This window comes from Cricetulus griseus, chromosome 5, assembly GCF_003668045.3.
Source record: "Cricetulus griseus strain 17A/GY chromosome 5, alternate assembly CriGri-PICRH-1.0, whole genome shotgun sequence".
Classification (NCBI taxonomy): domain Eukaryota; kingdom Metazoa; phylum Chordata; class Mammalia; order Rodentia; family Cricetidae; genus Cricetulus; species Cricetulus griseus.
In genome coordinates this window covers 100,814,708-100,831,245 of record NC_048598.1, presented here as the reverse complement: position 1 = coordinate 100,831,245, position 16,538 = coordinate 100,814,708, and the positions used below count along the sequence as shown (strand labels likewise).

At 55.6% G+C, this 16,538-nt stretch overlaps 1 protein-coding gene across 1 annotated transcript; it reads right to left on the bottom strand.

Annotated features, from left to right (window-relative positions):
- Positions 1-1,348: 1,348 nt before the first annotated feature.
- Arhgap45 (Rho GTPase activating protein 45) lies at positions 1,349-15,791 on the bottom strand. Its single transcript, XM_027419416.2, has 23 exons — positions 15,626-15,791; positions 14,479-14,803; positions 12,065-12,208; positions 11,875-11,959; positions 11,709-11,781; positions 11,437-11,503; positions 11,190-11,327; positions 11,037-11,101; positions 10,751-10,861; positions 10,596-10,676; positions 8,863-9,051; positions 8,235-8,372; positions 7,531-7,721; positions 7,309-7,433; positions 7,135-7,212; positions 6,941-7,045; positions 6,663-6,835; positions 5,751-5,939; positions 5,537-5,674; positions 4,701-4,927; positions 4,405-4,615; positions 2,468-2,552; positions 1,349-2,163 (listed from the first exon to the last, which is right to left on the bottom strand). The coding sequence occupies exons 1-23, from the start codon at positions 15,716-15,718 to the stop codon at positions 1,835-1,837; spliced, it is 3,360 nt and encodes a 1,119-aa protein (XP_027275217.1). The 5' UTR covers positions 15,719-15,791; the 3' UTR covers positions 1,349-1,834.
- Between the last annotated feature and the right edge of the window lie 747 nt (positions 15,792-16,538).

Here is a 16,538-nt window from a genome sequence, read left to right as displayed (position 1 = left end):
GCACCACCTGCCTCTCCCCAGGCTGAGGCTCTAAAGCAGAGGAATCCTTTCCCAGAACTGCAGAAATATATTTAAAATGTAGTTTGCAACAAAAAACAAACACCGATGTGGTGGCCCACACCTTGGTCTCAGTACTTGGGAGGCAGGTGGATCTCTGTAATTTCGAGGCCATCCTGGTCTACAGAGTGAGTTTCAGGGCAGCTAGGGCTACACAGGGAAGCCCTGTCTCAAAAAACAAAAAGACAGACATACCTAGCCTAGATCACATAGCCAAAAACTAACAGAGGGACCAGGAACCCTGGTCACACTCCAGAGACTTAAACTATTTTGTTGTTTGGTTTCTCTGTGTAGCCCTGGCAGGCCCAGAACATGCTCTGTGGAACAGGCTAGCCTCCAACTCAGTGATCCACCTGCCTCTGCCTCCAGAGTGCTGGGATTAAAGGTGTGAGCCCCCATCATCTGGTGAACCTAAACTACTAAAACAGAAAGTTAAATATAAGTACCTTAGGCTGGGCTTAGTGGTTAGAGAACTGGCCTAACCTGTATGGAACCCTGTGCTCCATCTCCAGCACCATGTAAACCTGTTTTAGAAGGGCAAGACTGTCATCCTAGTACTCTGGAGATGGGGGGGGGGGCAGCAGATCAGGACTTCAAAGTCTTCTTTGGCTACACAGCAAGTGCAAGCCCAGCCTCCGAGATCCTGTCTCAAAAAGAAAAAGGTAAAATAAAACATACCCATACACTTTCGGGCAACTCTGCCCCAAGTGACCGGCAACTGTCACACAAATGTGTTCAGGACTGACTGGCTCAATGCCTCCCCACAGTTTCTGTCACTGGGTGGTCCCCACAGCCTGGGCTGCCACCTGCCACCTTGCTTGACTGAGAAAACAGCCCAAGGAAGATGGGTTTGACATGGAGGTCCGGGTTCTTGCACAGGACCCAGGTCTGATTTGCAGCCCAGGGGATCTGAGGCCCTCTTCTCACCTTGTGGGCACTGTAGGCACATGGCGCGCTGAAGTGCACAGCCTGGTGTGGTGGAACATGCCACCTTTAATCCCAACACTCGGGAGATAGGAACAGGCGGATCTCTGTGAGTTTGAGGCCAGCCTGGTCTACAGAGCAAGTTCCAGGACAGCCTCCAAAGCCACAGAGAATCCCTGTCTCAGAAAAAAAGAAAAACCTTAAACAAATGAAATAAAATGCAGCTGGGTGTGGTGGTGAACACTTTTAATCCCAGCAAGTAAGAGGCTGAAGTAGGCAGAGTTCAAGGCCAGCCTGGTCACCATAGGGAGGAGCTCCAGGATGCCAGGGCTACAAAGCAAGACCCCATTTGAGAATGACAATAGACTGAGCCTGTTGGTGAAGTTTATTTTAAGCAAAATGGGGGTACATGTAAAAAATTCTTTTTGTCCACTGCACCTTGGGAGAGGCCGACTGTGTATCCCCCACCCATCTATCCATACCCTGACTTCTGCAAGACTCACGCTCAGCTTCTCACACAGAAGCTAGGCCTGCACCCACTACACAGATCCTGAATGGCCTCTAAGCCATCCAGACACATCCAGAGAGGGGTGTGGCTTGCAGCCCGGGCTGATGGGTACCCCAGGATGGAGATGAGGGTACCATGGGAATTCAGCTGCTTCATCTGCACAGGCACAAGAAGGCCAGGCAACTCTATCTGGGAACAATGTCCGGTAGAGTCAGGCCACATGGCAGTGTCAGAGGCCCTGAGTATCTTTCTCAGGGTTGTGGGAAACCAACCCCCCAAGTCAAGGGCCCTTAATGACTCTCAGAGTGGCTGGCAGTGGGTTGACAGTCCCCATCATCACCCGGCTCAGACGAATTGTGGCCGCCGGTCTCCACTGTTGTCACCTGTGATCTGACCTCCTCGGAGCCGCATGGCGGGCAGAGGGGCCAGTGCTGTGTTGTTTGACTGGTTGCTGTTGAAGGAACACAGCTGCTGACCCAGGTCTCCGTCCTCACCCTCCAGTTGCTCCTCGCTGCCACTGCGGCTCTGGGGACCTTCCTCTACACCTGCCTGGGCTTCAGGCTGCTCCAGGAAACTGAGGCCGTGCAGGGCGCTGGCATCAGAGGAGGACAGGGGATCGGGATCAGAAGCCTCTTCCAGCTCGGAGTCTGAGTCATTGGATGCCACTCGGGATTCTGTGGCCAAGAGGAGGGGAGGCAGAGAGAAGGAGGTGAAGTCAAAAACGCAGAGACACAGTGAGAAAGAGAGGAGAAACTGGTCCTGTGACCAAGCTCAGCCACCTTGGCCTCCAAGACCTTCCCCAGCCCATTTTTTCTCTCCACTTGCCCTGCTGTGGGTTCACAGACACTCACAGGCCCTCAACCCTCTATCCCCTCCCTAGGGTAGACAGCCACCAGTTTATGTGGACTACGCATCATCACAGTGACAAGGCCTGAGTTCTCTGCCTGCACCCACTAGTCAGGGTCTGCCGCCACTCACCACGGCCTCCATCCTCTGTCTCCTGCAGGGGGAAGACCAGGCCTTCAGCCGTCTCCAGCAGGGCACACTGGGTGGACGTCCCCTCCTGCATTGTGAGAAGGTGTTAGGGGTGGGCTGGCTCCAGTATGCCCCAATTCCATTTCCATCTTGTAAATTTATTTATTTAATCTTTGTGTCCGGGTATTTTGCCTGTGCACACATGTCGGTACTGTGTGCCTGTGTGTATGCCTGGTGCTATCTGGAGCCTGAAGAGGGCATCAGATCCCCCAAAACTAAACTGACAGTTGTGAGCCGCCTTGTGGTAGCTGAGAGCAGAGTCCATGTCCTCTGCATGAGCAGCTGGTGCTCCTCACAGCTGAGCCCCTGCATCTCCAGTCCTTCCACCTTGTTAACTTTTAATTTTTTTGTCGTTTTGTTTTTCAAGACAGGGTTTCTCTGTGGCTTTGGAGGCTGTCCTGGAACTAGCTCTTGTAGACCAGGCTGGTCTCGAACTCACAGATCCGAGGGCTGGTATTAAAGGTGTGTGCCACCAACACCCAGCTAACTTTTATTTTTTAAATTAGGTGGTGCATATGTGGAGGTGTGTGTGTGTGTGTGTGTGTATGAAGGCACATGTGTGTGGGGGCCAGAGGACAAGGGCTGATCTTACAAGACTCAGTTCTCTCCTTCTATCATGTGCATCCTGGGGATTGAACCCAGATAGGTCCTCAGGCTTGAGAGTCAGCATCTTTATCCACTGGGTCACCTCACCAGCCAATACTTTATGCACTAACAAATGCCCAAAGGCAATGCTAAATCTATCAACTTGCCCTGTGGTTCTGGCCAAAGAAGCCCAGCTGCCAACATGGAGCCACCTGGGTCGGCTTCACCCTCAGTGTCCCTGGCTCTTGGGAATCCCAGAGATACCAAGGACTTGAAGTCAGGGATGGTAACATGTGACTATCAACTCAGCACTATGGAAGCTAAGGCAGGAGGATTGCTGTGAGTTCTGGCCAGCCTGTGGCACCTGTCCACTTGAGATAGTTGGACACAGAGAGGAATGGCCACAGGGCCTTTGGGCCTTCAGTTTTCTCACAAAGCTCCCGTCCATGCCTCATTGAAAGATCTCTCGATGGGTGTTAGTGGCACACCCCCCCTTTTTTTAAACGATTTTATTTATTATGTATACAACATTCTGCTTCCATGTACATCTGCACACCAGAAGAGAGCACCAAATCTCATAACGGATGGTTGTGAGCCACCATGTGGTTGCTGGGAATTGAACTCAGGAAGAACCTCTGGAAAAGCAGTCAGTGCTCTTAACCTCTGAGACATCTCTCCAGCACCATGGCACACCCCTTTAATCCCAGCATTTGGGAGGCAGAGGCAGGCAGACCTCTGTGAGTCCGAGACCAGCCTGGTCTACAAGAGCTAGTTCCAGGACAGTCTTCAAACCCACAGAGAAACTGTCTCAAAAAAACAAAACAAAACAAAACAAAACAAAAAAACAAAACAAAAAAAACACAACCAATGCCCGGGCAGAACTATTTTTTAATGTATTTTACTTTTTAGGGACAGGGTCTCACTATGTATCCATGCTGGTCTGGAACTCTCTATGTAGTTGAGAGTGGTCTGGAATTCAGAGATCTGCCTGCCTCTGTCTCCCCAGTGCTGGAATTAAAGTTGTTTTTTGTTTTTTGTTTTTGTTTTTGGATACAGACACAAAAGGTTCTCATGTAGTCCAGACTAGATTCAGACTTGCTTTGTAGCCGAGGATGGCCTTAAACTCCTGGTCCTCCCTCCACCTCTGAGTGCTGGGATGAGAGGCCCACACGGTGACCTGGCTTATTGGTGCTAGGAAGGGAACGCAGTGCCTCTGGTATTGAGCCATACCCAGAATCCTCCAATCACTGTTTGTATCTGAGGACCACCACCACCACCACCACAACCCGCTTTACCTGGCCGCCAGGTGCCTCCTCTGGCTCCTCCTCAAAGATTAGGCCGTAGTGGACGATCAGCGTCTCAATGACTCGGGCCTGGTGCGGGTAGTCTACCAGGGAGGAGAGGGACACGGTGGCTTCCGTGGGCCGCGGCCGCAGCAGCGTGGGCCCGAAAACGATGCCCAGGTTCCCAGGGGTCATCTTATTGTCCTGCTCCACTTCCACGATCCTGGGGTGGGGAGCAGCCAGAGAGGGATGTGAGTGGGTGGCGCCAGGGACTCCCAGCCTGCTCTGCTCCCCACCGGGACCCTCACCTTCGCAGGTGCCTCAGCAGGTACAGCAGCGTGGCTCGGTTTTCGGCGGGCAGGTCCCGCATGAGCTCACGCAGGCGGCCCACCATGGCCAAGGTTGCAGCCTCACTCTCGGACCCGTCCTGCCGGCCTCTGCTGGCCGCCTTGGCCTCAGCCTCGGCCTTTAGGCTGTCCTTGGCTAGCCCCACCAGCTCATGGTAGAAGCGAAAAGAAACGAGGGGCTCCGGCAGCTGCAGGGAGACATATCCAGACAGAGGTCCCAGGCCCAGCCTAGCAAGGGTGAGCACCCGACGTGGGCACGCAGAAATAGGGGCCACCCGCTATGGCCTTAAGGCTTTGTGTCAGTCTGGTCTCAGACCCGCCAAGGCCAGGTCTATCCGCCTCGCCACGCCCACCAGATCAAGAGCCCACCCACTGTACTGCCTAACCCCGCCCCATCCCTGTACCCGCCCCTCCGTGACCACCCACCTCTAGCTATAGACCCTGATTTGGGCCCCTGCCTAGCTCTGACCACGCCCACCATGCTAGGGACCGTTACTACTCCTAGCTATCCCCAGGCCACGCCCCCAATCCAGTGCACAGATGCTGGTAGGCCCCTGTAGATGTTTGCCTTCATAGCCACACCCACCCAGCTCTTGCCACACCTATTAACAAAGAACGTGACCCTTTCCTACCTGCAATACCACCCAACCCCTCCCCATACATCCCACCTTCACCCCAAACTCACAGTAGGGGTCCATCCACAGAAGCCCGACTCCCCCATGTCAAGACCCAGGCTTTGCTCCACTTTGGCCACGCCCCTCCGAGACCACACCCCCTGTCCATCCCTATTCCTTCACCTGCCGCAGGTATAGCTTTAGGACATTGCTGATGTCGTGGGGCGAGGCCTGAGACAACTCCACCAGCTCCTTGCCATTCTCGAAGGCCTGACACAGCTTCTCCACGCGTGCTTTCACGCCGTTGACCCGGTAGATCCCCTGGGGAGCCAATAGTCACTCTCAAGCCTGCCCTTGTACCATCTCCCTGTCCTCCGAGTCCTGTCCCAGCCCTCACCTTGGTATGCAGTGCCCGCCGCTCAATCTCACAGACACATTTTTTGACTATGAAGGGCACACCATCAGGGGTGCTGCGGGCTGCGTGGCTGAAGTCCTGTCCAAACAGCTGCAGGCGGCCCTGAAGCTTCTTGTGGCCACACTGGATGGCCAAAGTCTCCAAACACTTTTTGTGACAAGCCAAACAGCACTGAAGACAGCAAAATGTGACTCATCCAGATGCCCACTGTAAAGGCCAGGACCCCCTTCCAGCCTTCTTCCATAATCCCAGGGCCTTTGCACGGGACAATCCTCCTGACTTTGTCAGACTTAAACCCTCCCCAGCCCTCTACAGTCCACTTTGATCTTTTTTCAATTAGGGTTTCTCTGTGAAGCCTTAACTGTCCTGGAACTTGCTCTGTAGACTAGACTGACCTCAAACTCACAGAGATCCTCCTGCCTCTGCCCCTCGAGGGTGCTGGAATTAAAAGGTACCACCACCCAGCAATTCTGATTTTTTTTTTTCCAGACAGGGTTTCTCTGTGGCTTTGGAGCCTATCCTGGAACTAGCTCTTGTAGACCAGGCTGGTCTCGAACTCACAGAGATCCTCCTGCCTCTGCCTCCCGAGTGCTGGGATTAAAGGCGTGCACCACCACCGCCCGGCTAGTTCTGATCTTTCTGAGACAGGTCTCATGTAGCCCGGTCTAGCTTCAGACTTGCTATGTAGCTGAGGATGACCCTGAACTCCTGATCCTCCAGCCTCCACCTCCCAAGAGTTGAGATGACAGACATGGACCACCATGCCTCCTTTGTGGTACTGGGGACGGAGTCCAGAGCTCTCTGTTCGTGCTATGCCAGCCCCTGTGCTATCCATAGAGCTTCAGTCCCCATTGTTGTGGACACCCAGGCCCAGGGCTCCAGGTCCCCACACACCTCCTCACACTCAGCACCCTGGAAGTACACGTAGCTATTACACTCTCTGCACTTGGCTGGTGTACGTAGCTTCCGAAGTCGGTGTGTGCGAGCCGCCTTGGACAGTCCCACATGGCGGAAGGGTCCGCTGGGCACGGCCACAGGCAATTCAGGGTCCATGCCATTGAGGTCAGCTGTGGGCAGGATGAAAAGCCAGCATCACGATGCAGTAAGAGGCCAGCTGGACAAATCATGTTCAAACTCCTTCCACTGCCCTGGTCCCATTGGGGGTCCCTCACCTGAATCAAAGGGTGAGGTCACCAAGCCAGCTTCCTGATCTACGAGCTCTTCATTGGATGACATGGTCCCACTAGACGATGTTCGATCGAACTTCTTAAAGTCCCCTACTAGGGAAACAGGGTGTTACAAACTGAAGCCAGGCTGGTCAGGACAGGGACTCCCCTGTGTGACATGTACTCAGGTGCCCCCTCACCTGAGCTGGCATCCAGGCTGACTTCAGTGTCTGAGATGGAGATAGGCCAAGACTTGTGTACCTGGTGACCACGGCCACCTGAAGTATGAGAGAAGGATGAGAAAAGAATGTCTGCAAACCAGGAAGCAGGGGCCATCAGAATGCAGCGTCCACCGGGCACTTGCTCACACTCACCCCTGTGGTCCTTGCCGGGAGCCCCCTCGGAGGTGCTACCTTCCTCGGGGAGACTGCCAGCAGCTTCAGGTCCTGCAGCGTCCCCGGGGCTGAAGCTGCCCTTCCGTGTACGCATGATTGGGGACCTGGTGGTAGAGAGAGGTGTGAAAGGACCCCACACCCACACCTGCGCCCTACCACGCACACCCACTGCAAGTGTGCGGCTGCACCCTGCGGAGGTACCAGGCGCTGGCAGAGACATGAGGCTCAAACTCGTAGCGCACATCCGGCTCCTCGCCTCGCTGCAGCTGGCGCACGTGCGATGCATACTGTTGGCCCGGGTCATACAGTTTGCTGCTCTCGCAGAGCATCTGGAAGTGCACTGGCAGTGGAGCTGTCTGCATGTGCATCAGCTGGTAATAGGAGATGGTGGCCTGCAGGGGACGCGCCAAATCAGAGGCGGGGCTACGCCGCTAGCCACGCCCACATCAGCAAGTCCCTCCCACAGCCCAGTCCCCAGTCCCAATGGCAAGATTCTTTGTTCTGTCCCCAAACCATTGGACAGCACCCACCAGACCCTCCGAAGGGCACTTTACCTGTTGTTGCCTGCCCCATCTACTAAACTTTAACCCCTAAAGGACTAACACCCAGGCCAGCCCCCAGCCCAAAGTCCCGCCACTCCAAGGGGCGGCGCTTGTCTAGGCTTTCAGCCCCAGGACACCCTCTCATGACCGGACTAGGTGTGCTGGGACCCTGCTGTACTATGTATGCTGCTTGTCAGACTAGACAAATCCTTGCTGGGACCATCTGCTACTGCAAAAGGCTCTTGCCCTGCCCCACACACCTACCCATTGTCCGACGACACCAGAATCACCCCCCTGCCACACCAAACACAGCCCATCGCCCCCACTTCCCCAAGCCCAGCCCACCCAGTGCCCACCACACACCGACTTTATGGTCTGATCACTCTGCCTGATGACCTCTTGGATCTGTCGCAGAGCTGTCACCTTTGTGTCCTCTAGCTCCTGCTTCTGTGTCTTCGCATCTGCTACACATGTGCGGTAAGTGGCCATTGCCTCCTCAGCCTGAGGAGATGGGGTTAGTGAGGGTCTTGACACAGAAACCCCAGGAGAGACTCGCATACTGGGCAGAACTGTCACCACAGTAATAGGGAGGCTGAGAGATAGTCTGGGAAACTTAGAGAGGCTGTCTCTAGAAAAATCGTAAGAAGACCAAGGGTGTGGCTCAGGAGTGGATCCCCTTCCTAGAATTCCCCAGTGATGGGCTGGGGGCGTGGTTCAGAAGCCAAGCACTTGTCTTGCAAGTGGAAAGAACCAGAGGTCCATTATCAGTACAGTCAAAAATTAAGAGAGCCGGGTGTTGGTGGCACACGCCTTTAATCCCAGCACTCGGGAAGCAGAGACAGGCAGATCTCTGTGAGTTCAAGGCCAGCCTGGTCTACAGAGAGAGTTCCAGGACAGCCAGGGCTGCACAGAGAAACCCTGTCCAAACAGTAATAGAGAGCTGGGCATAGGTGGTGGGAAGGACACAGGTCTGGAGATGGCAGCTGGGCACCTTGTTTTTGGCCTCCTCCTCCAGTCGCCGCCTCTTGTCCAGAGCCTTGGAGGCTGCAGCTCCCGTTCCTGGTCCCGTGCCCTGTTGCTCCTCCTCGGCTTTGGCCACCTGGAGCCGGGCTTTGTCGTGGTCTTCACAGCGTTGCTTATAGCCCTGCTTGGCTTTGCGCAGGTTGGTCTCTGCCTCTTGCTACGGGAGAAAATAGAGGCTCCAGGCTGGGCCTCCCTCTGCCCCTCCTCACCAGCAGGAACCCCCACATTCCCACCCACTCAGCAGGGGGCCTTGACAGGAGACACTTGGGAACATGTGCAATGGGATCACACAGAGAAACCGAGGCTCAATTCAGAGATGAACAGAAACACAAACTGAGTCATTCCCTACCCCACCACCCCCAGCCAGGTCTCAGAAGGTTTCACTTCCTTTCTTACAGATGAAAACACAGAGCCGCCCAGGCAGGAAGCCAAGCACCCTGGGGTGGCCGGAAGCACTGAGTCACAAACTAACGGGTCTGGGTGTGGGAGCCCACACCCCACAGCCTGAAAGACAGAAACCTAAACAGGAAAGCCAGGGGCTCCAGGTGAGAGATGTCAGGGTCTCAGAAGGAGAGCTCAAGTTTAGCCTGGGATGTAACCCTCAAGCTGGGCTGTGGTGGCACACGCTTTTAATCCATCACTCTGGAGGCAGAGGCAGGCAGATCTCTGTGAGTTCTCTGGTCTACAGAATGAGTTCCAGGACAGTAAAAGCTACACAGAGAAACCCTCTCTCAAAAACATCAGAATAAAGCTAGGGGACCATTTCACAGAGGTCCCATATCAAATATCCTACATATCAGGTATTTACATTAGGATTCATAACAGCAGTAAAATTATGGCAATGAAGTAGCAATGAAAATACTTTATGGTTGCAGGTATTAGGTTGAGAACCACTGGCTTAGCAAGTAAAGGCATATGCCACCAAGATGAAGGACATATATATATATATATATATATATATATGTGTGTGTGTGTGTGTGTGTGTGTGTGTGTGTGTGTGTGTGTCCTGGTCTACAGAGTGAGTTCCAGGACAGCCTCCAAAGCGACAGAGAAACCCTGTCTCGAAGAAACCAAAAAAAGAGAATTAAATTAAAATCTGATAGTCTTTTGTGAAAGAGAGAAAGAGAGTCTCTACATACCTGTCCTGAACTCACTCTATAGACCAGACTGGCCTCGAACTCTCAGAGATCCACCTGTGTCTACCTCCTAAGTGCTAGGATTAGTGTGACACCATGCCTATCCCCCACCTTATTTTTTGAGATGTGGTCTCTCACTGAACCCAGATTCAGTTAGGTTGTCTGGCTAGCGGCTAGCAAGCCCCCAGGATCCACCCAACCCACTTCCCCAGTGCTGGGGTTTTGGATCCACACTGCCATGCCTAGCTTTTATGTGGGTGCTGACCACATTGGGTCCCCAAGTTTTCCTGGCAGGTACTTTCCCCACTGAGCCCACCTACATGCCTTTAAATGACTCCAAAGAATAATGGGATCAATGGAGTGTGTACCAGGGCTGAGACTGTGCCTCAGTTTCCCTTCCCATTTCTGAACAGCTGACAGTGTATGGGACTCTTGAGGACCCCCTGCTGAGCTGCGGGACTCTGAGGAGGGACAGTTCCTTGCAAGCACAGGGAACAGGGAACGTGCACTGTAGCAGAGGTGTGCTGGTCACAGACCCACCCTGCCCCTGCCACCCCGCCCCTACCAGCTTCCTCTGCGCTCGGTGCCAAGATTCTTTGATCTCCTTTCTTCGTCTCTCGTGCTCCAACCTCCGCAGGGTCAGGGGCTAAGTGACAGAGACAGGGACTGTGAGTGCAGCGGCGGTGAGGGACATCCCACCTCACCTGGGGCACAACCTACCTGCATGAATGTCTGGGTCTGCAGCGTACCCGCTGCCTGCACCATGCCGTGACCAAAATCCAGATCTTGTTCCAGGGCCAGTGAGTAGATGGACAAGAGGGGCATGTGGGGCTATGGCACAAGATGGCTGGTCACAAGGATTGGGACTGAGGGGGTCCCAGCACCCTGAGCCACTCTTGGCACCAGGCAGGCATGCCATCCAACAGAAATCATTAGCCGGTGGTCCAACTCCTATGCACCCTTCAAATATCCCTCTTCCCCACCAGCCTATCCCAGCCCAGCCCACCTCGTGCGTGATGCTCTGTCTGCAGCTGTGAACAACCTTCTGTAGACCTTTGGCGAATTCCATCTCTACCAGAGAGGGGAGTTCAGAGTGAGGCTTCAGCAATGGCCCCCCGCAGACCCCACCCACCTGTCCTAGGGTCTCCTTCTCCCTCACCCAGAGTGGTCCGCTTGTCCAGGTAGCTGATGAGGTCCTTCATGTACTTGGCCATGTCTTTTGCGTACTGCAGAGCAGCGTCCACACCCCCCTCGCAGCGCTGGAGAAGCATGTCCACCTCCTCTGGGGGCAGGCAGCCTGCAGGGGGCAGTGGCAGGGGGCAGCGCTCAGTCCTGATGGCCCCACCCCTCCCCTCTAAGTCCCTGCTGCCTCCCACCTCCCAGCCTACACCCCAGAAGGCACTTACCCTCCTCACATTCCTCCACACTGGGTGGGGGCCCCTCGCTGCTGGGTCCGTAAAGGTTCTCCATGGACTGTGATGAAGGAAATCTCATTCCAAGACAGACTTCTGCCTTGCCCCTTCTTTGTCCTAACACCCTCTATGGCTCCCCATGGCCCAGGAGGTAAAGTCAAGCAGGTTTGTTTTTTATTCAGAAATCCCGGGCAATTCTGTGACCAGGAGCCCACCCTGCAGGAGATGGCCTTCCTTCCCACAGACAGACAGACCCCTCTGCTCACCTGGCTGGGGTCCCCAGGAGGCACGGCTAGAAGTGTACTGCTATCCACTTCACCCAAAAGGAACTCGGAGACACTGCAGGGCATGGGGGCCGTGGGTGTCATTCCAGAGGCCCATGAACCATACTCCCGACCCCACTCTGCCCCCATAGGCCCCCCCTGAGCTCACGTGCAGCTGAAGGACACAGCAATGGTTTCCAGAGCCTTCTCAAACTCTCTCTTATCTGATTCATTGTTGCACTCATAATGGAAGGCTGAGGGCAGACAAGAGGCAGGAGGTGTTTGTCAAAGGCCTATGCATCCTTCAAAATCCCACTACAGATATTCCCTCTTCTGGGAAGTCCTCCCACAGTGCTGACCTTTGACCTTGGCAATTAGAGTGCCAGCAGCTGTGAGGGTCTCCACGGTGTTCAGAAGTGGGTATCTGGAGATCACCTGGCGCATCACACGCAGGGCTTCACCCAGGCACTCATGGGCCAGCGGCCGGCGGGCCTCAAGGAGGTCTGGGGGCAGAGTGAACATGAGTGAGAAGGGAGGGACTGGCTTCCGTCTTCCCAGCTTTCCAGAGGAAACTGAGGCAGCAGTGAACAGGACTCTCTCCTGATATTGCACCAGGAGGGAGGTAGCATCACCTCCCTCTTCTGCAGATGTGGGTGTGAGGCTGGGCGGTGGTCGTGCCCAGCTCTGGGGAGGCCAGCCTGGTCTACATAGTGAGTTCCGGGACAGCCAGGGCTACACAGAGAAACCCTGTCTTGATAAACCAAACCAAACAAAGCAAAAGAGGTAAAGTCATTTGCCTTCCCAGTCACATGGCTTTCCCAGTTCAATAGCCCTGGAAGGACACTGCCTGCATTATACCTTTGCGGAATAGGGAGCCATGGAAGGCGTCAGCGCCGAGAGGACAGTAGTCCTATCTGATGAACAAGATATTAACAATGTCTCCCTGTGAGACCCAGACCCTCCGACTTCAAACTCAAATTGCCTCTGCCCCCCGAGGCTGGAATGACAGGCCTGTTATATATCACAGTCCTCTAGCCTCCATCCTCAAATGTCCAAAATCGGAAGGAGAAGTTTCTGCCTGTTGGTTTTCCTGCCGCACATCGCGGGCAAGCACAAGCCCCTGGACAAGATGACAGGACACTGAGGACCGGAGACCTCTGCAGGCACCAAGGCCCCGGGGGGGATGCCAGCCCGGAGGCGATTCCCTCCACATTTTTGTGGCTAAAACCTGAGCCCGTGTCCGGGAGGCAGACTTGGCTCCAGGAGTCCCCAGGACGCTGGCTGGGAAGCCGCGCCCCCTCCTGGGACGTGGAGCAGGCACGCAGTGCAGCGCGGTACTGCGGGTGCAGCCCAGAGGAGCGCAGAGTCCCTGGCCACTCCTGGGAGCTGTGCAGCGGCCCTGGGCACCATGGGCGCGGGTCCCGGCCCTGGGTGCGGGAGCCACGCCCTGCGCTGTCTGTCCTCTCGCCTTGGGACCCCTGCCTGGCAGAGCCGGAGGCCGTGGTCCGGCACTGGGTGCAACGTCCCACAGACACACATGGCTCAGGGATGCTGGGAGGGACGGACGCCAGGCCCAGAGACCTGAGTCCTGGGCGTCTGGGGGGTCCCCCAAGCGATGGCCAACAGCCAAACCGGCTTAGGCCGGTCCTCAGGTCCCGCCTCTCTCTGGGAATAACCCCACCCCCTATACCTCCATAGGCCGGCGCAAGGGAATTTGACTGGAATGAGCGTGGGGTTTGCAGGGAAACTAAGGTTCAGAGTTGGAAGGCCAGAGCAGGAGAAGGCTCCAGAGAAAGGGCCTTGCGGGGACCCGTGTCCAACCCCAGCTTCTGTTTCAAATGCACCTTGACTATCCCGCACTGTGCTCCTGGCCTGTTTAGAGAAACCCAGTCCCAAGCCCGTAAGGCTTGGGGTCACAGCAGCCGGCGCCCCCGCGTCCCCAGGCCAGCATTCAAGGATGCTTGGGTACGGAAAGGGGAGATTAGGGCTTCCCCAGAAAAGCACTCAGCCTCCGCCCCGGAGACCAGATAACCCCAGGGGCTCCCATCCTCTCCAGGCAGCTGGCCTGGAAGGCCCCTCGGTGGGGCGGGGCCCAGGCCTCCATCTCCCTGTGTCTGTGGGTGGGGTGGCTGAGGGGGAGTGGGGCTGAGCACTGGGCACAGAGCTGACATGTGGTTTCCGGGGAGCAAGGGGGGTGCTCTGAGGCTGGTGCCTGACCCATCTCTCTAGGCTGCTGGAGACAAACAGGAAGGAGGTGAAAATAACTCTGGAGGAAACAGACCTTCGGCAACCGCGTGCAAGAGAAAACGGAACCAATAGGTCTCAGGCCATTTACTCCCTATGGGTCCTCTGCCTTGACACCTTCCGTGTTCCGCAGGACCCACAGCATTGCACCCAGGGTCCTTCAGCCTCTGCAGCCATCTGTTCTCACACATCCTTAGATACAATCTCCATTTCTATGTTTCCGAGCAATGCCTAAGACATTCACCCTACAGGTCAGGGAATGCCTTCAAACTCCTACACATCCCTCAGAACCGTACCTGACACATGCCCTTCTCCCCTTGCATCTTATCTGAAGCCTCCTCATGTTCCTCCCTTTTCTTCTTAATTTTTTTTATTTTTGAGGTGGGGTCTCAGTGTGTAATTCTGGCTGACTGCGATGGAACTCAAGTGTAGGCCGTGCTGCCCTGGAGCTCACAGGGCGCCTCCTGCCTAGGGGCTGAGATGAAAGGCGTGTTTCTGTCTCCTGTTTGTGCCTGTCAGGGGTTCTCACCATCTCGCAGCACAAACTCCTTGAGTTTCTCCAAGCCCTCAGCAAAGCGGGCCACGTCAGCCAACAGAGTTGAGATGTCTTCTACACCATCGGGAAGAGGCCCCTCGCTGGGAAGCTCTGTGGGGCTGGCAGCAGACAGGGGGCTTCGATATCCCCGAGCCAGGGTCAAGGTGGCAGTCCCCGAGAGTGGGAAGCCGGCGGCACTGGCATGGCGGCTCAGGCTGGTGGGTCTTTTGAGTGTGCCTGTAGCCTTGGCGCCTGTGGACAGGGACATGGCTGGTGGTTCCAGGCAGGGGGCCTCTGCACATTCCTTCCTGGGTAATTCCTGGGAAGGTATAGGGGAGAAGAATCAAGGGGGATCCTTCATCCAAGACACTGCCTCAGTTTCCCCAGAACTTACTCACGGGGGTCAGAGGTCAGGGGGCAGAGATTTGGAAGCCCCCCCCCCCATACCTGTTACCCAACATCCTCTTCTCTTTAGCTTTCACAAACAACCGTCCCTACCCAAACCACAGCCTGGGGCGGGGCCTGTGGAGGCACAGGAGGGAGGGGGCACCCCACTTCCTGGTGGGGGTGGGGAGGGCCCTCGTGGGTCTCCTGCCTTCTAGCCACCCCCAGACTCCTCCATGGGTGCCCAATTTCCAGAAAATGGATAACTCCTGAGACCGGAGTCAGGCTCTTGAGTCCCAGCACACCCCCAGACCTGGTAGAGATGCCCATAAATGTCACAAACAGCCCAAACTCAGCAGGCACATTCAGGTCCTGGAAAAACTCAGAGACCCCTGCACCCCAATCCCATGCCCATTTCCCCATTGGCTTCCAGAACCTTAAATTGCCCAAACCCCATCTTACAGAGTCTCAGACCCATCACTAGGCTCCAGTACTAGTTCCACCCACTGACCAGATAATGTTCTTTCCTGGTAAAGATGGGTGACTTGGTGGCCACCCAAGGCCACCCTTACCGTAAAGCGGACCCCCAGGTTCAGGTCTCTCCATGTTGTCTGCCACCCTGCCTGTTGGGGACTATAGCTGGTACGGGTCCCCCGACGTGGGCCCAGCATGGTGCTGTAGTAGCGCCCTGTGCCCAGCAGTGACCACAGACTGTGAGTGTCATCCTAGGTCCCCACCCGTTCTGTGCTCCACTCACCCCTGAGGAAGACTGTGGGTTGGGGCTCCCCGAGCGGTTCTTTTTGGAAATAGAGGGGGTTTTCATAAGTTCTCGTTTCTTCCTAGAGAACATGGTGGAGCCAGTCTCAGCAGCCCTGGGTATGAACAGCAGGCCTGGGGGTCTCAACCCTGCAGCTCCTGGTGCTGGCTGTCTCTGGACCACATTGCTCAGGGCCACCCCCTCCCCAGCTGTCAGACCCACGTGACAGGCCTGGCCCTCATTGGCGGGCAAGTCTCCAACACAGGAAAAGGCCCCCAGCAGAAGGAGGGAGGGGGGAGGGAGGGAGGTGGCAGTATAGACACGCCCCCAGTGTGACTGTCCCAGTGTCAGTACTTAAAGGACTCTGCACACCAACTCTGACACAGGCTCCTCACTCCTTCCCCTTGCAGTTTGCATCCAGGGGATGTGTGGCCACCTGACTTTGGGCTCAAGCTGACCATTGCTGGGACATCCTCTCCCAGATGCCTTCAGGATGAGCAGTCTCATAGGCACAGTGGCAGGCAGAGAAGGGACCCAGAAGAGGTGGAGGAATGGAGGCTCACACATAGATCCAGCAGACACCTCAGAAAGGTGACCACCACTTCCTATGATACCTGCCCTACAGGCTTCTGGGGACCACAGGGCAGGAAGGTGCATGGAGTGGCTTCTAACTCTCCCACCCTGCAACCTGGAAGCCTCACCTCCTGCTGGCCTCCACTTGGCTCCTATTCCCTCCTGCCTTCCACATCCCAGCTCTAAGCCTCATGGGATGACCCCCAGAGGTCCCACCTAATTTAGATGCCCCATCCCTTAACTATCCAGACCCCCACTGACCTCAGCCACACTGGGTGGCTCTCCAGGACACAGCCCAGGAAGCCTGCAGCCCACGGTGCCCAGTCCCGCTCTCCAAGCT

Bases quoted from the DNA above. Each gene is read 5' to 3' on its own strand.
- Arhgap45 (XM_027419416.2), bottom strand. From the start codon at position 15,718: ATGTTCTCTAGGAAGAAACGAGAACTTATGAAAACCCCCTCTATTTCC. The intron at 10,862-11,036 runs GTGGGCTGGGCT...CTTGTGCCATAG, and splicing joins GACAGAGCATCACGCACGAG to CCCCACATGCCCCTCTTGTC. The intron at 5,940-6,662 runs GTGTGTGGGGAC...TGCTGTCTTCAG, and splicing joins AGGGTGCTGAGTGTGAGGAG to TGCTGTTTGGCTTGTCACAA.